This window comes from Petaurus breviceps, unplaced genomic scaffold (assembly GCF_028583685.1).
Source record: "Petaurus breviceps papuanus isolate PSGF00001 unplaced genomic scaffold, PetGlider_PUasm1.0 90879, whole genome shotgun sequence".
Lineage (NCBI taxonomy): Eukaryota > Metazoa > Chordata > Mammalia > Diprotodontia > Petauridae > Petaurus > Petaurus breviceps.
In genome coordinates, this window is record NW_027187368.1 from 1,833,463 (window position 1) to 1,855,650 (window position 22,188).

Genomic DNA, 22,188 nt, shown 5'->3' on the forward strand with positions numbered 1-22,188 from the left:
CTCAGGCTAAGGCCCATTCACTGTTTAGTGCATCCCAACTGACATATAGACCAAGAAGAAAAAGAAAAGAAGGTGTCAAGTGGGACCAAGATAATTAGAACCACCTAGATAATTAGAAGCAACCACTCTTGCTTTTTCTCCCATCAGACTACACAAAGAACATGTCTGACCTCAACCCCCTAAGACAGTGGAGCCTTTGTCCTTAGTCATCCAATGAAAGAGAGAGGGATGGACTCTAGGACCCCTTTGATTCAAAGATACCATGCCTAAGCATACCTTTCCTCTCTAGCACCCCTGACAAATGGTCCTCCAGTTTCCACTTTCAAAATCTGTCTCAATACAAATTTCATTCACTTTTCCTAGTTTTACCCTATGGGTCCAAGCAGAACAAGACTAATTTCTCTTCTACATGACAGCTTTTCAAATACTTGGGAAAAAAAAGTTCACCCAGAGCCTTCTCTTCTATAACTTAACCAACCCCATATGAGTTTTCACACACAAAAATCACATATGTTTGAAATTGTTTGTGCCCATCTTGCATCTTTCTGTCGCTCTTTGAGGGATTTATAAGTTTTAGTTCTTCAGCAATGGCTGTATTCCATGATTTGAAGCCATCACCAGGAGAGAGGGTGATGACTTTAACTCATCATCATATGTCATGGTATTCTTGGTCCCTTATTGCTGTTAGACTTGCACCCTTCCTAAAATGTGGAATCTATAACTGATACTTCATATACATAATACTTCAAATATGGTCTGATTAGAGCTGAAGACATTTGAGATTGTTACCTTCCTCAGTCTGGACATTATGACTCTCACAGTTGTAAATACTAGGTTGGATTTCATACAGTATTGGATCTGGTGTCTTCTGGGGGATATACAGGGCATAAAGGTGTTGGGAGTACGTTTGCCTGACATTGGAAGGAAGAATCAATGTTATGTCATGGATATTTCCAACGAACTGTCTCTTCAATTTCTTAAAATAGGAAGCTACTGAGAACCCATTCTTCTTTGGAGTTTCTTTTGGAGTCTGACTTGATTTGATTCTTCTGAGATCATGATATTCCATGATTCACACCCATAGAAATCCCCAGTGGCCAAAATATGGGTTGTGGTGGGAACAAGTAGCTTAAGATTTTGAACAAAAAGAAACTCTGGAGATCATTTAGTTGATCCTCTTCATTTTACAAATGAGGAAACTCTCTCTGAAAGAAGTTTTTACATGTTTAAGGTTACACAGGAAGAAAGCTGCAAAGACAAGATTTTACCCCAGGTTTTCTGACTCCAAATTCCATATTTTTCACACCGTTCCACGTTATAATTTTTAAAATTTTATTTTATTTTATTTTCAGTTTTAAATTCTCTCATTCCCACCTCCACACTCATGGAGAAGGCAAGAACAAAACCCATTGAAAATATGTAGAGACAAGGAAAACAAATTCCCTCCCCATCCCCAAAAGAAAAAGATAGAAAAAAACATGCTTTAATCTGCACTCTGAGTTCATCTCTTCTCTATCTGGAGGTGGATAGTATGTTTTATCATGAGTCTTTTGGGTCTGTTCATTGTGTTGATCAGAATTACTAATTTTTTCAAAGATGTTTATCTTTATAATACTGTTATCATATAAACCATTCTCTGAGTTGTTCTCACTCACTTCACTTTGCCTCAGTCCATAAAAGTCTTCCCAGATTTTTCTGAAACTGTCCCTTTCACCATTTCTTATGGCACAATAGTATTCCATCACATTCATATACGACAAATTGTTCGGTCATTCCCCAGTTGATGAGCACTCCCTAAGTTTTCGGTTCTTCGCTACCATGGAAAAACTTGCTATAAGTATTTTTGTACATATGCATCTTTTTCCTCTTTCTTTGTCTCTTGAGGGGTATAGACCTGGTAGTACTCTCACTGGATTAAAAGATATGTAGCTTAATAGCTTTTGAGGCATAATTCCACTTGGCTTTCCAGAATGGCTGGACTGGTTCAGAGCTCCACTAACAGTGTATAACATGTAAAAGCATCTGTTTTTCCACAACCCCATCAGCATTTGTCATCTTCCTCCTCTGTGAACTTTGCCAATCTAATGAGTATGTCCACATGAATAATTCAAAGAAACTGTCCAAATGTCATTTGTTCTAAATTTTTACTTTAATTTTGTACTTTTTTGTCCATTTGTAGCACCTGTCCAAAAATTTTCATATGCATACACTGATGGATTAAACCAATTATATATCATTTCTAAGCCATATGTATTTCTCATCCATTTTGTCTTTCCATGGTGGCTGGGTAAATGAACTCTTTTGAATACCACTGATTTAATTTGGGAGGTCCCTTAGTGTTCCAGGTCTTAATACAATTCACACTATATGATCCACAAATAGGAACATTTGGAGAATTACATCATTAATGATCACATCTGTTCCACTTGGATTTTGCACAGAATTTTAGACAACCCATTTGGCTCATTCAGAGTGTTATCATTCCTGACATTATTTTAAGAGGAATGTGCTCACCATACTTCTGTATTAAACACTCCCCACCCCCCCACCCTCCACCAGAATGTAAGCTCTTTGAGGGCAGGGACCTTTTAGTTTTTATATACCTTGAATTTAGTACAGTGCCTTGCACACAAGAGCATGTACCAGTTCTCTTACAGGTCATTTAATTTTATTCTGTTCAGTGGCCACAGGCTGGAGAGTCTCAGGAAGCCAGTCCCATTATGATCCAACAAGTGCTTAATAAATGCTAGTGCACTGAATTGGTATGATGATATTGATAACAGATATCATGTTCATGACACTTTTTACTTAAGTTATCTCATTTGGTCCTCCTAATAACTCCAAAAGGGAAAGCATTGTTATCCCTAACAAATCATCGTTACCCCTATGTTATAGATAACATCAGAGAAGTTAGCAGTCTGCCCCATTTCACACTCCTAGGAATTGAAAGAGCTGGTGCTTGAATTCAGACCTTACCCCTCTCAGTCTATAATACCCTCATGGCTCTTTTATGTATATGATCCAAAAAAGTGCTTTTACAGAATTGCAATTAGGTTATCAAGCATGGCTGACCATGTTTTAAATTTTGAAAGAGAGAGATGATCATTTGTGACTATAGGGTAAATACAAAGGGACTGATCTTTGGGAAGTGAGTACCTGGCCCCAGTAATATTTCCCCACCCCCTGCAAGCAAGGCCCTTCTATATGAGGAAAACACCTCAGATGCAGTGAAGCCCAAAGGTCTTTATTTCTACTTAAAACAGGCAAACAATGAAACTGTTAATATTTCCTACTAGAAAGATAGTCAACCTCAAGAACTGTATCCATTGATCCCAGAAGTAGTAAGGCTGATCAGAGCTTAGTCTTATGGCCGACAAACTCATCCCAGCCTTTCCGACAGGTCCGGATGATCCATTCATGTTCATCATCATCTGCAACAGAAAAGGAATTCTTATCACAAGGGTATGGAAGAGGCCGTCTCCTGCAAAAAGTTTCCCAGCTTGGGCCCTCCTGATTTTGTCTGTGGAAGAAGGCAAGCCTTAGAGGTCAGTTAATTTTGTTCTGTTCAGTGGTCCAGACCCGATTCCCAAAACTGCCCCATGTGGTCCAATAGAGGTTTATTTTTTATTTTTTTATAAATGAGGGGAAAGGGTTGTTTAGAGTCACTTGCAGATGCTTATCTACTCTTTACTTATTTGCTTTAGGCATGACGAGTTTAGAAAAAAAGAGATTAGCCCTTTTCAAGGTTCTATCCTTAAAATGACAGAATATCCTAATCTACAATAAATGCCAGTCACTTCATAGGATAAAAAAAAAGTCCCATTGCAGAACACTGGGAGCTACAAAATATTTAAAACCAATTAGCCCTCCTCTGGGCCATACTCCTGAAATAATGCAGAAGTCTACAGTAAATGCTGATCTCTTCATGGAGCTGGTACTGAAGCTGTAGGACCTTAAATCTCCAAATCCTACTAAGGATTCTCTATTTCAGGTGCAGGACCTCTGCAATAATGGAAGAAGATGTTTGCTCATTTCCTTTTCCATAGAGTTAGGCCCCAATTTCTCTTTCTGAGGACAAAAGAAAAAGAGAAGCCTTATAAAACCTTGTAGTTCATTACAATTGCTCTTAGTTCACAGGCTATTACCATTACTATTACTATTAGGAAGTCTTATTAGTAAGATTAGACATAAGTAACGCATATTTTGAGACTTCTCTTCCTCACACACATTCCCCACAAATGGCAAGGGAATCTTGTAATAAATGTTTTCTCAAAGTTGCCTGTTGCTGTTCCCAGAAATAACTGATTTTGACATATATGGAAGAAAACTGTGGAAGTTTCCTGGGGTGAATATTTAGGGCAAGAGTTTTCTTCACCTTTTCTAAGTCATGCACCCCTTTGGCAGTCTGTTGAAGCCTATGGACCGCTTCTCAGAATAATGTTTTTAAATGCATAAAATAAAATGCATAGGATTACAAAGTGAAACAATTCTATTGAAATAGTTATCAAAAGTATTTTTTTTTAGATTCAGGGACACTAGATTAAGAATCCCTGCTTTAGAGAAATAACTTTCTACTCTTCATAATTCAATTAATTCTGACAAAAAATTTATTAAATGTTTCAGTGGGAGAGGGAGCTATGCTAGGTTGAAAAAGGACCCCAAAAATGATTTCAAGGATATTATAATGGGGTAGGGAGGAGATAAGAAAAATACACAAATAATTATAGCACAAGTTGATATGTGCATAGGGAGGGATTCAACTAGAGTATGAGAGACTTGGAAGGGAGAGAACACATCTGGGAGGAATCAGCGAGGATTTGGTGGAGAAGGTGGCATATGAGCTGGGCCCTGAAAGTGGGGAATAATGGGGGAGGGGAAGAGACCATTCCAGGCATGAATGTGTGCACAAAGAAAGGCACAGAGATGGGCCATGAGATCAGGGAATAATGAATCAACTGGTTTGACTCACTATAGAATATAAACACTGCTTGAGTGCAGGGACTGTTTCCCTTTTGTATTTGCATTGCCAGCGCCTAGAACAGTTCCTGGCACATACAGCTATAAAAAGAGGCTGGAGCCAGATTTTAGAATCAATCAATCCATCAATCAACTAGGATATTTGTATTGTATCCTATGGGCAAAGGACACCATTAAATAAAGGATGGCATGATAACACATGAGCATTTTAGAAAGATTACTCAGGTCAGTGATGTTAATGGTGGATTGGAAAGAGTGAAGACTGGAAAAGAAAGGAGACTGTTACAGAAGTACAGGTGAAAGCAAAAGAGGGCCACAATGAGAATAGGTCCCTGTGAGAGGCCAGAAGGAGAGCTATGTGCCTTCAGCCCCAAAGTCTCTCCTTCGTTTTTAAAGAAAATTATTGATTGCTTTTGTTTTTACATCAACTTTGTTCCTGAATATATTCCTCTTCTACCCAGAGAACCATTCCTTGTTACAAAAAAAGAAAAAGGTCTGTAGAACTAACCAGGACTGGGGTGGCTAGGTGGCACAGTGAATAGAGTACTGGCCCTGGAGTCTGGAGGACCTGAGTTCAAATGTGACCTCAGACACCTAACACTTATTAGCTGTGTGATTTTGGGCAAGTCACTTAACCCCAATTGCCTTGCTTTCCCCTCTCCCAAAAAAGCTAAAAACAAACAAACAAACAAAAACCTAACCAGCACACGAACCAAATCTGACATTTTATGCAATGTTCCATACCCACAGTTCCCTATGTCTGAAAAGAAAGGAGGAAGGTCTATTTTCTCATCTCTTCTCTGGGAATAAGTTTGATCATTTTTGTAATACATCATGTACTTTTATTATTATACTTTTTGGTTTTTTCTATTTACATTGTTTCAGTCATTGTATGTATCAGTTAGGCGGCATAATGTATAGACTCCCATGTTTGGAGTCAGGAAGGCTCATTTTCCTGAGTTCAAATTTGGCCTCAGACTAGCTGTGCAACCCTGGGCAAGTCAATGAACAATGCTTGCCTCAGTTTCCTCATCTGTCAAATGAGCTGGAGAAGGAAATGGTGAACCACTCTACTGTCTTTGCCAACAAAACCCCAGATGGAGTGACCAAAAGTCAGACATGACTAAAACAACTGAACAAATCATTGTGTGTATTGTTTTCCTTGTCTGGCTTACTTTATAAATTCTTACATCTTCCCCATGCTTCTCTGTACTCATCATATTTGTCTTTTCTTATAGTGCAGTAACAGTCCACTACATTCATGTACTGCAATTTGTTTAGCTATTCCCCAACCAAGGTTCTTTCAAGGTCCTTTTCCTAGACCCCTGCCTCCTAGGCAGAATGAGTCACAACAAATCAAGTCAGTTGGATATCGTGCAAATATCATTTATTCTAGTCCAGAGCCATGTGAAAGAGAGTAGAGTTGGTCTTTCTCAATATAGTCTGGGACTGTCCAATTGTAGACTAGGAAATTTAGGATGCTTACTTGTAGGGTTGCTCTGTGCTGCTGGTGGGAAGGGTGGCTGTTTCCCAGCTATAAGCCTCAGGATGAGCCAATGGTACTCCAGAGATAGCATACAGCTTGTTGCTGGTAATGTTTACCTTAGACAAAATCCATCAAGACTTTTTACATTGTTATACTTTGTCCTATTAGAGAGTCACTTGAATTATGGAGTCTCCTGAAAGTTTAAAGGACTCTCACTCATGTTTATATAGATTGGTCCAATCATTTCTTTCCTGCTGAAGTCTGTTTGAGAACTAGTAAATGAGGGAATGGAAGCTGTAAATGTTGGAAATAGAGGTAGATGTTTGGTACGTGGGACACTTTCGTGCAGGCAGGCCTAGGTGCACTGTTCTGATAGGTGCTCAGGGAATGGGACGCTGGGAAGCTGAGAAGACCAACACTAGGAAACGGGAGGGGATTAGAAAAGGAAATGAGAAGTGGCCAAAGATCCCACATAAAATTTCGAGAGACAGAGAGAGACACAGAGGGAAAGAAAGACAGAGAAGCAGAGAGAGAATTAAGTATCTTTGTGTAGTGGGAAAAGCAGAGGATCCAGAGTCTGAAAACAAAATCAGCACCAAAGATTTGGAACAGTAAGGGGCCTAAGAGGCCACCGATCTATTAGCATTATCATCATACCCTCCATTTTATAGCTGAAGAAACTGAGTCCCAGAGAGGTTATGTCACTTGCTCAGGGTCACAGAGCTAGTAAGTGTCTGAGACCAGATCTGAACACAGACTCTCTTTACTCCACATCCAGTGCCTCGTCCATTATAGTTGTATCCTAGCTCCAATATTGCTTCTCTACATGGGTATGGATAAGGAATTTCTTCTCTCTGAGCCTCAGTGTCTTTATCTGTAAAATGAAGACGGTATTATTTTCACCACCTGTCTCATGGGAGTGTTGTGGTGAAAGCATTTTGTGAGTAATATCACGCTACAGAAACAAGCTGTTGCTGACCAGACCTTATTAGCACAGCCCCTGACACATACTCACATGACTTGGCCGTTTCTGTCATTGTTAAGCAGCAGCATATAGTGGATGGTAAGATGGCCTCAGGGTCAGGAAGATCCCAGTTCAAGTCTTGCCTCTGATATCCTGACCGTGTGACGCTGGGCAAGTCCCTTAACTTCTCAGAGTCCCAGGTGCCCCTCCGAGACTCTCATCGCAGAGAAGACTGAGTTACTCTTCTTTCCTCATCCTGCTCTCAGGGTCCAGTCTCTAGTCTGGACTAACAGCACTATAGTTCAACTCCATAGGCTTTGGTGGGCTGGCCTGGGAACCTAACCATCATTTGTAACATTGTTTCCATGGGAAAAATGTGTTACACATTCCAAACAATTGACTCACAAACAAACTTTTTGGAACAAAGTTTGTTAGTTGGGGACAGCCTGTATAGGAAAATCCACTGTAATATAAAAGATAAATTAGAGACTGGGTTTTCACTTTACAAAAGGCTTCACAAAAGCATTCTTTTACATAGAAACCCATTTCAACAAGACAGAAATTGTTTTCAATATCCTCTTGTGGGTGAGGAGGGGAGTAAAGGGGAGGAGGAGAGCCATGTTCCCTTTCATTGTGCTCAAGGTAAATAGGACCACCCAGTGCTCCCCTTCTGCCTTTTGGACTAAGGAGAACAAGTTTAATCCCTATTTGACTTGACGGCTTTTAAACACTTACAAACTGACCGTGTTCTTCCTAAATTTTCTCTTCTCTAGACCAAACTAGCTATTTTGAGTTATTTCTTCCACGGGTCCTTGGTTCTAGCCTGACATGTTTTACATCCCTTCATGGTTCTGGTCATTCTCCAGCTTCCTAAAATATGGTGTCCACAACTGGACCTGATTACAACAAATATTATTAAGAATTCATTGTGTGCGGGAGACTCACTGTGTGTGGGCAAGACCCAATGTTAGACAAGACTCTACCAGACTAGTGAAGAGATGATACCACCACAGTTACATTTCAGAGTATTACATGGCAAGTCTCAGGAGAAAGGTTATATTATCAGCTGGAGGAAAAGGGAAGGCCTCTGGGAGGAGATGGCATTTGAGTTGGGATTTAACAGCAAAAAGGCAGAAGGAAGACATTTCATTCAGCACAGTGTGAGCTAAGATATGGAGCGATAAGAAAGAGCAGTCGTGTATAAGAGACGAAAAAGGAATCCAGTCCAGCTGGGGTCTGCAGGGGGTAGCCATGAGTAGCAGGATGGCTGACCCCCGCTGACAGATTTTAGAGCTGGAAGGAGCCTTAAGAGGTCAGCATTGCCAAGACTCTCCTTTTACAATTGAGGAAACCCATGTGGAAAGGGGTAAGGGACTTGCCCAGGTTCATTTAGCTAGTAAGCGTCAGGAAGAATTTGAGACTAGCTCTTCCAGCCTCTGGGTCCAGTGCCCTATCCATTTATCATGCTGCCTCTCAGTTCTATTTATAAAGCCAAAGATAGTGTTGGCTTTTTTGGAATGACAATCAATTGGTGAAACTCAGAGAACAAAGAACACAGGGAATCCTGGGAAATGGGAGATGCACTTGGGGGGGGGGGGGGACTGAAGCCATGGCCTTTGGTGTTTTTCCATCGAGTATCTTTGGTTTCCTGGGTGCCAGGCAATGGATGAAACTGCCATCTGCTAAGAGCTAACATTCTGAGTCATGAAAAAGTAGCAGACCCAAGGACGCCAGGTTCCCCTTTATCCTTAAGAATGGAGGCCCCACCCTGCTTTGTTTCTACCCTCTAGCTCTTTTTGATGTGGCATGGGGAAACTGGAGCGATTGTCTAGAGGTCTTGTACCTCAGTTTCTCATTCAGCACCCTGGGCCTTATACCAATTCTCCAAGTGCTTGGGGATCCCTTAATGTCTGAGATGTTGGGGTGGGGAGAAGGGGCACCTCAGGATTTACCAAAGCTGAAAGCACTGAGGGATGTCCTGGCTGCCTGGGCCTGGGGATGGCTGGGTGTGTGGGGAGGCAGTGGCATGTCAGAACACAAAGAGTTAAACTCTGGTTAAACACACTTTTGCCACACGAAAAGAAGACTGGTTGATAATTACAGTACTATAGTTTTAGGGCTATTCGAATCAGTACAGCTGCAACCTCTTCAGTAGTAACCTCTGAAACAAGACAAACTGGGTTTATTGTACTGAACGAGTCTTCAAACCCCTCCCTGATTGTTAGTAATTGGACTTAACAGCCTCTTGACTACCCTTTTTACACTCTACCTGACTGTGCAGCTACCAATTTAAATCACAGATGCCGGTCCTCTTTTATAGCAGCTGCCTGCTTACTATCCATCTCGCCTTGTCAGTCTCTGCCGGCTTCCATAACCCTGCCACACCAGGGTGAGGCTGGAAAATCACATTTCATCAATATTTAAAATGGAATGAAACCTGGCGGTTTGATTAATGCTACCAGATAGCGGGAGATGTAATTATTATTTTGCAAATTGCGATTGTTGGAATATGGTAATATGATTGTCTAAGCACATCTTCACCTTCTTGGGTAATTTTCCATGGGGGGAGGGGAGGAGGAGATGGAGGAAAAAAAGGAGATTGAAAAAAATACAACTGTTTAATCAATTGTAAATTATTACCCTGGGCACAATTAAGGGGAGCATGGCTCTTCCCCCCCTAGTACAGAGAACAGGGAGAACAATTCTTCTTGTGCTACATTTATCCCTTAAAGTTTATTTGCTTTCCCCCTTTTCTCAAGGGGGATACTTTACTAATACAAAGGGAATACTTTCAGATTCCTAGAAGCTCTCATCTTTTCCACAAATGTTGTTTAAAAACCAAAAAGACCTTTTTCAGAATTAAAAATATTTGCTAAAATCTGAAGTGGTGTGGTATAATGGGAAAGAGGACACTGAATCTAGTCATAAGGCCTGGGTATGATTTCTGAGTTTCTTCATCTCTCTGAGCTTCAGTTTTCTAATCTGCAAATGAAGGGAGTTGGACTCCATGATATCTAAGGTCTCTTTCATTTCTATGACATATCCTTACAATCATAGAATAATCATTTATTCAATGCCTTCTATATGCATCACAATTACAATAAATTCTGGGTAAGTTCAATCAATGAATTTATAAGACAGTAGGGAGATATAATACATTCAGAAATAAATTAAAAACAAATTAGAATATGATAAGTTTCCTATGAAATGAAAAGAGAGCAATCACTTTCAGATGGGAGGCTTTCTAGAAAAGCTTCTGGAGGAGGAGGCATTTGAATTGGGCATTGAAGATTTTTTTGAACAAGGCAATGACAAAAGCAGAATAGTATATTAGGAAGGCTAATCTGGTAGAAGGTATAGAACATTCAGAAGGGGAGAGTGAAGAAGGCAAAGAAACCAGTCATGAGGTGATCATAATAGCCTAAGTGAGAGGTGATGACAGACTAAACCATAGTGGGGGGAGCTGGAAAGAAGAGGAGGGAGCAGATGAAACAGACATTTTAGAGTTATATGGATATTCTTGAAAGGGCTAGTGTTTAATTGAATGGGTTATTACAGAGACTTTTGTGCTATCCTATGAAGTCAGGTTGGAGTTCATATTTAAACTTCAAGATTTGTTCTAGAGAAGGTCTGTTTAGGAATTAACAATATTTTTTTTTGCTTTTTGGAGGGCAGTTGGGGTTAAGTGACTTGCCCAAGGTCACACAGCTAGTTTTTGTGTTAAGTGTCTGAGACCGGATTTGAACGCAGGTACTCCTGACTCCAGGGCCATTCTATTCACTGCACCACCTAGCTGCCCCAGAATTAACAAATTTTATTAAATGTTTTGGCTACTTAAAAAAAACTCACAAAACCAAAACCCCAAGGATTCTCCCATCAGAAATGTCTATCATCCCACAGAATCCTGGGCTAGGATTCAGAGAAACTGCCAAGTGCCTAGTTTTATGACATTAGGCAAGCCACTTCCCCTCTTTTATCCTCAGTCTTCACATTTGTAAAATGGGATTAGACCTGACAATTGTGAAGGTTCATTTCAACTCCAGTAGTATCTACTCTAACATTCTTTATTCTAAGTTCTGACATTCTATTTCTAGGATTCCTTTCTATCTTTAAATTCATCATATTAATATTTTATATTCTAAAATCCCTTACACCTCTAACATTCTATGTTTTAAAAAGACAAAGGCATGAGAGGAATAGAATGGAATGACTTGATTTGAGAGGACATTAAAAAACTCATTGATTTGCTGACCTTCCATGAGGCTGCATATAGTCATGATGTCAAAGTATATTTATTATGTGAGTGAATTTAGGAAGTAGAAACAGTCTGTCCTTCTTTCTTTAGGGAACTGTACATGGTAACTTTAATTGACTCTTGGTAAGTAGTTAGGTCAAACACTGAACATTTAGAGGGTAATTTTAGCAGACATATGACTGACCATGAGAGGTAGTGCGGTCAAAGAATAGAGAAAATAGAGAATAGACCTTAGGTGTCAGAAAGGGTTATGTACGCATCCCACTTCTGCCACATACTGGCAACCTTGAAACAATGGGTTGCAGAGTAGGTGCTGAGATGCACTGGTAGAAAGCACAGGTTACTCACACCTATGAATTCACAAGTCGTCCCATCCAACTCCCCCCCCAAAAAATTCAGTGACCACAGATAACACAGGTAAGGTTCTCTAGATGCTCCTGTTTGTAGTTGACTTTTTTTTTTGAGTTAATCACAAAACCAAAATACTACGACACCCAGTGAGATCCAGTTACTGAAGAGATCAACTAGCCTATCAATCCATGAAGAAAAAAACAAGTAAAGAATCTACAATTTCCCAAATTATATCATGCAGTTAGATGGGCAGCTACTTAAGTGAGGTCATTAGCACAAACACCTTGGACAGATACCACAGATGGACAACATGTGGAATAGAACAAGAATTATATGATTTGGAGCTGTTCATTTTACAAATGAGGAAAGAGTTTGAGAGGTTAAATGATCTACCTAGGGCCATGTAAAGCTAGGATTTGAACCCAGGTCCTCTGACTCCATAATAAATTATTTTTTCACTACATGATGTTGCTTCAGGAAAATGAGGTAGGCCCAGAGTTGAGGAGGAGATGAGGCTGTGTCACATTTGGAATATTGTAAAACATTTGAATGATCCAAAACTACTCACTACCACATTTCCCCCAAAATTTACGTTTTCTAGACAAAAGCCCCGTTAAAAAAAACTAGTAATTCACTTGGTAGAACCATTCAAATTATAGAACATCATGATCTAAGAAGAATCAGAATTATAGGTGACCTAGAGGGCACATTGGGTATGAGCAGACTATAGCATAATATCAACAATGACTTCAGAAATGGTAAAAGAGATATCATCAATGACATGAATGGTGAGAAAATGAGGTGAGCCAGTTAAGTAATAAGAATTTGGGAAATAGGTGGATGGCCTAAGTGCTTAGCTACACTGGTACCCATGGAATATTAAAAGAAACAGAGGAAGGTCTCAATTTGTTGGGTAAATTCTTTGTGGAGAATTTATAGGACAGGACAAAAAGTACACAGGATAAGATGGCATGGGTACACCAGTGAAGGAAGTATCTATAACAATAGATCCATCAAAGTATACAAATATGAATGAGCTTGTCAGCACATGAACTGCATCCCTGGGACTCTGCTACATAGACTGACTTTTAAAATCCAGGATATATTTCACAGCAAAACATCAGAACATGGTGTCATAGGAGGAATCTTCATGGGGAGTTTTCACTTTCTTCTAAGATGTGAATTCAAAGAATCATAAATTATTAGAACTGAAAATGGTCTTAGAACATAGAATGTTAGAGCTGGTAGGGGCATTAGAAAATAGAATACTAAAATATAGAATATAAAAAGTCAGAGCTGAACATCATTAGGTAATGTTAGAACTTAAAAATACCATATAGGCTATCTAATCCAAACCCTTATTCTGTAAGTGAGGTTATTGAAGTTCACAAAAGGAAAGTGACTTGCCCAAGGTCACACACAGTAGGTAGTAGCTGTGCTGAGACCAAAACCCAGGTCTTCTGACTCTCCAGTGTTTTTCCCATTATACCAGACTGCCTCAGAAATTTCAAGAGATTATTATTTTGCTAAGACAAGGATGACAACTGCGACAATTCTGAAATGCCTGAGTGAATTTTAGTCAAAATATCCCCATGTCAGTCATCTCTTAGACTAGACAAAGGGTAATTTATTGAGAAAGTTACAATCATCTGGAAACATGTACTTAAGGCTATCTTTACCTTATCTGTAGTTCTGTAAACAGTGTTATAATGAGAACTTTATATAGTACAAAAATAAATCATATGTAATTGCCAGATAAAATACTGTGACTTATGAGTTCTTAAAATTGTAATCATTTACTACACAAATTCTTACCCAATTGAAAGTTTGTTTCATCAGATTAATGAAAAGTAGGAATCACAGAATATTTATAAAGGGGTGCAGTTGTACTTTCAAGGATATACACCTCCCCAATTCAAACCAGTCTAGCCTTACAGCTGAGACCCTTAGAGCCTGTGTACTTAATCATTTTGTAACATGGATTATAGTTATTTATGTACAAGCTCAGCCCTCCCTCTCTCCCAAACTCTTACTAAGCTTTAAATTCCTTGAAGGCAGAGGCATTGCCTATTTTCTTTTTCATCTTTGTGTACCCATTACTTTGCACAGTGCTTTTAGGAGGCTTTTCATAAATGTCTTTGGAATTCAGTCAGGCCATAAGCATATATTGAGTGCCTACAGTGTTCCAAGAACCATTGCTTCCAAGAACAAAGACAAAAATGGACAGTCCCCACCCTCAATGGAGTGAATATTCTATAGGGAGAGACAACTTAACATGAATTATATTAAATTGAGATGTCCTAAGGGGTGCTTTAACAAAAGATAAGACTCATATATAAATATCACATCAATTACAGTGGTGCTAGAAAGGACCTGAAAACAATTTGTTTTCTGGTAGTTTAAGGGTACCTAACCCCATTTCCCACCTCCTTCACAATCTTATGATGCTATTGATTCAAATTGTGAGCAAAGAAAAATTAATTTCAATTTCAAGTTTATTACAATGCATAGAGATGAACCAGTGGCAGGATTATGGCACTGTCCATTTTGCATCAGGCATAGTTATTTGTTCCTAATAGTCTGCATGAGTGAACATTATCACTTGCCTAAGAAAAGTACCAAGGGAAATGGATGCATCTGATGGTTGAACTATGCCAGAGAGACTTCAGGTCAAGTCTCTTAACTTTTCTAGAGGGTTGGACTAAATGATATCTGAGGTACTTCCTGATTAAATAATTTATTTAAAAATTTAGGGATTCATTGAAATGAGAATTAGATTTTTTTTCTACCTCTAGAAAGTCAATTCAATAAAGATTTCTTGACTATTTACTATATGCAATGTGCTGTGGAAGGTGCCCAGAATGCAAGGATGAAATAGGACATGGTCTGGAATCTAATGAAAACGCTTCCCTGATTCCCTCCTTCCATTCCATGTTCTACAGGAAAATCAAGCTGCCCTTTTCCCTAGAAATTTCCATTCTAATAAGTGTGGACAGCACATTCTAGTAACAGTATTCCAAACATGGTTTATGAAAAATACAGCCCTCTCTTGTTATCCCCAAAGTGTAAGATTATAGGATCATTGGATTTAGAGATAGAAGGAAACTTGGAGATCCACTCTTATAATCCTCCCATTTTACAGATGAGGAAGCGGAGGTAGAGAGGAGTTAAGTGACTTGCCCATGGCCCCATGAGTGAACAGTAGAGCAGAATTTGAATCCAGATCCTTTGACCTATACCACATTACCCCAAAAGAGAAGCACTAGATTGTTCTCCTTACATGGAAATGAATGATCATTTTCCTATGTGATCAGAGAAAAGTCATTATAAAATGGACAGGAGACTGGACTAGATCTCCAAAATATTGTCCTTTTCTAAATATCCATGTATCAATCATTTCATATTTCTGTAGCATTTTTTAAATTTTTAAAGCATTTTTATAACAACTGTGCAATAGGTAGAGCAAGTATTTATATTCCCATTTTTCAGATGAAGAAACTGAGACTGAGAGAAATCAAGTAGCAGTCCATAAAAAAGATAATTAAGATCACCATTTCTGCCTTTAGTGATTCAATTTCAATTTTTGATCAATTATAACCTCTTTCCAGTCAAGATGGCCAAAAAAACCATTAGAATACCCAGAATCTCAACAAGAGGCCCCTTTTCCACCAGGAAAATTGAAGGCTGAGGCCAGGGTGAAAGGCTGCCAAGCAGGGTATCCTTAAATATCACTACCCCAAAGGGAGGAAGATGGCATCACTTCGATAAACCTATCTGGTGGCTGAAAGCCCTTCCTGGATGCTTCCTACCATCTGTTTTGGATGCTTTCAAGACTTGGCTGGAGGCCTAAATGTTTTCCTGCCTCTTCCTGCCCCAACCTCTAAAGTTGTCCCTCTGGATCTCTTCTCCGTCATTCTAACTTCTTTCCTCTGTTTCTTGTACACACATAGAAGCATGGTCATATCCTTGTATTACAACACAGCATAGCTCTTGAGGATGCCTTCAAATTCCTCTGGTGTCAAGCAATGTTTGGATCTTAGAGCTATGCTGATGTGTATGACTTATTTTGATTTTTCTTTAAACTGTCCACTGACATAGCTGATTCTTAGAAACTTTGAGGCAACCACATCCCTTCCCTCCTGCCCCCTTGTTCCCCACAAAAGCAGTTGGGGCATAATGACAAGAACTCTGGATTTAGAATCAGCAGAAGAGTTTGAACCTTAGCTCCGCTGTTTTCTGTTTGGCCCAATGCAAGTCATCCAACCTCTCTGCGTTTTAGTTTCTTTTTTTTTTTTTTTTAACTTATTAAGCAATCAGGGTTAAGTAACTTGCTCAAGGTTACACGGCCAGTTATTTCTGGGTGTGGTGCTGAGTGTCTGAGCCCGGTATTCGATCTCCAGGTCTATCTCAACACTGGAGCCGGTGCTCTTACTCGCTGAGCCACCTGGCCGCCCCTAGGCAATTGGGGTTAAGTAACTTGCTCAAGGTTACACGGCCAGGTGTTTCTGGGTGGGTGCTAAGTGTCTGAGCCCGGGATTCGATCTCCAGGTCTTCTCAACACTGGAGCCGGTGCTCTTACTCGCTGTGCTACCTGGCCGCCCCTGCGTTTTAGTTTCATCTGTCAAATAGGGGAGTTAGATTAAATGATCTTTGAGGTCTCTTCCAGCTTTAAAGCCTAAATACCAGGAAAAGCCTGGGGGTCTTTGGAGATCCCTTGAGGGAAATCAGAACTGACCCAGATTAGTCAGTGATACAGAGCCCTGATGTGGAAATCAAGACTTGAATTCAAATTCTGGCTCTGGAAAATACTACCTGTGTGAACTTGGAAAAGTTTCTTTCCCTTCTTGGGCCTCAGTTTGTTTGAAAAAAGCAGGGGGGAAGGGGGTGGACTAGATTTTCTCTAGGGTCTAGCTCTTGCATTGAGTTTTCTAACATTCCATGCTCTAATTAAGGGTCCTTCCAATACTTTCTGCATTATAAAATCATGATGTTGAAAGGGATCTCAGAGACAATCTAACCCACGCCTTACATTTTACAGATGAGAAAACTGTGGCCCACAGAGGTCAGGTGACTTGTCCACAGAAGTAAAAAAAAAGGTCTTTTGCAGTTCTAACATTTTATGATTTGATGATTCTAATATTGATGAGTGCATGTGTTGGCCATGGGCCTAAAGTGCTGTGGAGGAGAGTTCAAAGTCTTTTTCTCCCCCAAAGAAGTAAATGAGATCTCTAGGCGTTGCCTTTTGTACTAATGGGTAAAGGTTCCTGTGTTTTTGGAAGGCATTTAGCTTATCTTCCCCATCATTAGCCCTATTGCATTCCAGTATTTTGGACCATTGCCATCCCCAGTGATCCCACTCAGTTTGCATTTAGGGCGTTTGCAGTCGGCCAAGGAAAGGGAACTTTTTTTTAGAGCAGATGGCAATGCCAGTGTGTTTGTTCTGCCTTTCTCCATCCCAAGAACTAGAGTTCAAAAAGAAGCCACTGAGAAAGATATGCCTTGAAAGTTTGACCCTCAGGTGAAGCAGGCTTGTCATCCTAAAGGATAATCATTATATAAACAAGAGGTTGTGAAAATGTCTCTGGCTGTCCAGAGGGATTGTGGTGTAGTGGAAGAAACAATGACCTGGGATTCAAGACACGGAGGTTCTAGTCCTGGCTAAGATACTAACCTACTAGGTAACCTTGGGCCAGTACTCCCCATCTCTGGGCTTATTCTCTATAAGATGAAAATATAGGACTAGATGATTCTGTGATTTTCAAGATGGTTTCCAAGATCCTTTCTAGCACTAACATATGAGTCTATAATTCTGTCTAGGACCAAACTCATCATTTTGCTCTCAGACCAGCTACCTCCTTCCTAGCAGCCTTATTTCTGTCAATGGTACCATTCTCTTATTTACTGCCCAGTGTTTTCTTTCTTATATGCCTTTGTTCATTCAATTCCTTTTATCTGAAATTCTTTGCACCTTTCTCTGCATCTTACCAAAGTCCAGTTCAAATGGCACCTCTTCCAGAAAAACTTCCCTGGCAGAAATAATTTGTCCTTCCTCAGACCTCCTTAACTCTCTTACTTCATTTACAGGTTTTGTTTTTTTTGGAGGGAGGAAGGCAAGGCAATTGGAATTAAGTGACTTGTCCAAGGTCACACAATTAGTTGTGTTAAGTGTCTGAGGCTGGATTTGAACTCACGTCCTCCTGACTTCCAGGGCCAGTGTTCTATTCACTGTGCCACCTAGTTGTACCCATTTGCATTTTTGTGCACTTATCAGGTTTTATTTTATGTTATAGTTATTTTATGGGCCAGACTCTCTTGTTTTCATGCCCCCCTTCCTGTTTCAGTCTCTGTTTCTCCTTCTCTGCCTCTCATATACACACACAGGTACACGTATACACAACCAACTGTAAGTTCCTTGAGATCAGGGACCAAGCCGTATTTATTTCTGTACCTTCTCTGTCCACTAGCACAGTGTTATGTTCTAGGTGAATATAATAAGGGTGAGTGCCTAAAAGAATACAACTCTTCCAAATAGTCTGGATACAGGCTGCTAATAGGCCAGTTCACCAGCCATGTGATTGGTGCACAGTAATTATGAAATTAAAATGCAGCATCAGTGACCTATGGATTGTACCAATGATATCAAAAGTGAGACCTGAATAGCTTGGAATGCACTTCCAGGAACTCTCTAGGAGCTTCTAGTATGTGTGGGATTTAAGCATCCTGTGTTTCTCCATTATTGGGATAGAGTAGCAGTAACCCTGAGCTTACACTGTAATTACTTATGTCAATTTATTCAGCCAATTTACCTCTGCTGTAACATTTCCAAACCAATGCATTTAAAACTTAGTTCCCTAAGATGTTAAAAGCAATGATGAAAACACCAGTTAGTAGTCAGTGTTTATTTGGACTTTTTTCCTCTTTGAATAGCCCATTAGAAAGTAAGGGAAATAATCTAATTCTTTTTTCCCTGAATATTTCAAGAAGTTGTGATTATTATTGGTGAAGGTATACCTTTCACTGTCACAGGTAAAAATATCACAACCCCTCAGCAGTGACATCTTTATTTGTTACAAGAGCTGACAAATCCATCACTCTATAGCCAGCCAGTGATAGATGAGCGTCTCCACATTTAACTAGGCTGGTTCTTAGATGAGATTCACAATAACCTGTTGCCAGATCACTAATGTGGCTGAGTTAACCTATATCTACCACGAATTCACAGTAGAGTGGGAAGAGCAGTAAAGTAGGAAGTGGGAGATCTAGATTATTTTTGACTCTGCCAGAGAGATAGTAGGGGCCAGAGGTACTGACAGGGCAACAACAAGAATTCCTGGGCAAATGGAGGAATTTGGGAACCAAGACTCCTGGAGAGACTGGAAGGAGTTACTGGACCAGTTAAAGGCAGAAGCAGTAAGGGATAGAGATATGACACTGTGGAACAAATCTAGATCTTGACTTTGACTAATGCTGTGAATTACCTGGATTGCTCATGTCTGGGGGAAAGAAGTTGGCTTTCTAGTGAAACAAAGTAACTTCCCCTTTGAGGTGGGGGAAGTCAACAACACTCTAAAACCAGGTTCCTGTGGAAGATTGAGGTCTATGGGGAAGGAATGCACCTTTTGTCCGTTCATAGCCTTGAGTGTGAGCATTTTGTGCATCATGTTCTTTGGAGCAAAACAAAGCTTGGTCTGCATTCAGTGAACTTGTTTACCTTAGTGTTTACATAGAACATTAGGGTCCATTATTTTTTCTAAAAGACCTAGACCTGAACCATATTTTTATATTCCTAGGAGAAATACTATTGTGCTTTAAGAAATGATAGACAGGATGGTCTCAGAAAAACATAGAAAGACTTACACGAACTGAACAGTCTATTCTATAGAATGAATATTCTATAACAGTGCATATTCTAAGGACCCTTCTAGCCCTTGCATTCTCAGTGTTACTGTAGGAGATGTTTGCTGTCCTATCTTAAAAAAACACGAAACAGAAAACACTTATACATACATAAAAGAGTGGGGTTACTAATAAGAGAATGAAGTTAAATATTTCTTATTTGAGATACCTTAATAGTTGTGAAGGGGGACTGCCAGGGTGGTTTAGGTACAAAAGCCCTTTAGCACTGGAAATCTGTTTATCATTACAAAAAACTTCATTTTCAGATCTTTTCAGCTAGAAAATTGAGGTGAGTCGGAACTTCTAGATGCTTACTAAGTCATTTAGTTTTTACCCTCTTCTCAAGTTGTTCAGTTTGCTGGCATCAGAAGCAGAAGGATACTAGTGTCTGATGAGCACACCATCTGGGAGAGAATTCTTTTACATGATACACTTGACATTCATAGAGGAGAGTAGAGGGGGGAATATTTGCCATTCAATAATCCATATGAAAGTAAGCACAGTACTATACTTTAGACCACATGTTCCATCCTCTTTATCTTAGTGTCAAATTGTAAAATGGCACTTAGCCATCCTTACATGTAAGTCAGTGGAAAAAGCATTAGAGTTATAGAACCTGAGTTCAAATCCAGATTCGGTTTTCTTACTGTCTGCATAACTGTGAATAATGAAAAGTGTGAGAGATGTAATTTCTGGGTAATTAATCATCAGTTTATTAATTATGGCTAGCAAATAATTAGCAGATGGTGGTCAGTGGCAGTCTCAGAAACTAAAGACACCCCTCTGAATGCCTAAAAAGCTTTTGGAAAAGAGAGTGTACCTAAGGGTGGAAATCAACTTTGACTGTTTAATAATCGATGAGGAAGTGGACATATTAATGAGAAAATGGGCAAAAAGTCTTCAGCTCCTCCTACTGAGAATTTATCCAGGTCATGAGACTCAGTTGACTCCAGCAGTCTGGATAATCTCTATCATCTCTACCCAGACTACTCTTGCTGGTTTTCCCCTTTATAAATTGGGTCACCCTAAATTCCAATGAAAGGTTCCAGGAGCTTATTTCCTAAGGGAAAGAATTTGCCTAGCCTGGGTTCTATTTGTAAGGTCTTTAGTTGGGTGGGGTCCCACCCAAGATCAAGAAGCATGTACCCAAAAGATTGGGGTAATCTCATCTATCAGCAATGTCCTTTAGACACTGATTGAATAATCTACAGGGGCTGGTTTCTGAATGAGGAAATAGAAAGGGAAAATCTTAATCCTAATTGAATAATTGGTTATTAATATAAGAGAGAAATAACAATTTCTCTCATAACCTTGGGTAAATCATTTAAACTCAGTTTAAGAGGATTGACTAGATGACTTCGAAGGTCCTTCCAAATACAAATCTGTTATTCCATGATGCTATTAAGGCAATCAACAAGCATTTAAGCATATACTATATGTCAGGCACTGTGCTACATATTATAGATAAAGAGACAAAAATTAAGCAGTTCCTTTCCTCAATGAGCTTATACTTTACAGGGCAGATATGTGCACATATATGCATGTACAAAATGATTACAATGTAATTTTTGGGTGGAGCACTAGCAAATGGGGACATCAGGAAAGCCTTCATGTAGGAAGTAGCACTTGACCTGAGCTTTGAAGTCAATCAGGGTTTTTAAGCACTGAAGTGAGGAGGAAATACATCCCAGTCATGTGGTACAGCCTGTGCAAAGGCACAAAGATGAGGACTGAAATGTACTCATGAGAAACATGTGAGAAGGTCAGTTTGACTGAAACGTCGCATGAAGAAGAGTAATATATACTTAACCCAGAAAGGTAGGCTACAGTCAGACTGTTAAGGGCTTTCAGTGCCAAACAGAGGGTTTTTCCTTCTTTTCAGCCTAGAAATGTGAGAACCCTTAGAGGTTCACGACCAGGGGAGTGCTACAGTCAGATTTGTGCTGGAATATGACTTTGGCAGTTGTATGGTTTGGAGAGGGGAGTGACTTGGGGTTGGCAGACCAATTAAGAGGGGGTGGGGAAGGTGGTTGTATGAGTGGAGAGAAAGGTACAGATTTAAGAGATGATGTGAAGGTAGAGTTGACTACACTTGGCAACTGACTGGATTTGGTGGGATGAGGAAGAGTGAGGACAAAGGCAACTCCAAGATGAACTGGAAAGATGGTGGTGCCTTTGAAAAAAATAGGCAAGTGAGGAAGAGGGGAGAGTTTAAAGGGAAAAATAGTAAGTTCTATTTTGAACATGTTGAGTTTGCCT

General features: G+C 39.7%; 1 protein-coding gene across 1 annotated transcript in view; it reads right to left on the reverse strand.

The window, feature by feature from the left end:
• Positions 1-2,990: 2,990 nt before the first annotated feature.
• MORN5 (MORN repeat containing 5) overlaps positions 2,991-22,188 on the reverse strand; it is a 54,922-nt gene continuing 35,724 nt past the window's right edge. The window contains 1 exon segment of the mRNA XM_069073755.1: positions 2,991-3,431. Within this exon segment, the coding sequence (XP_068929856.1) occupies positions 3,352-3,431 (80 nt within the window). The 3' untranslated portion in view covers positions 2,991-3,351.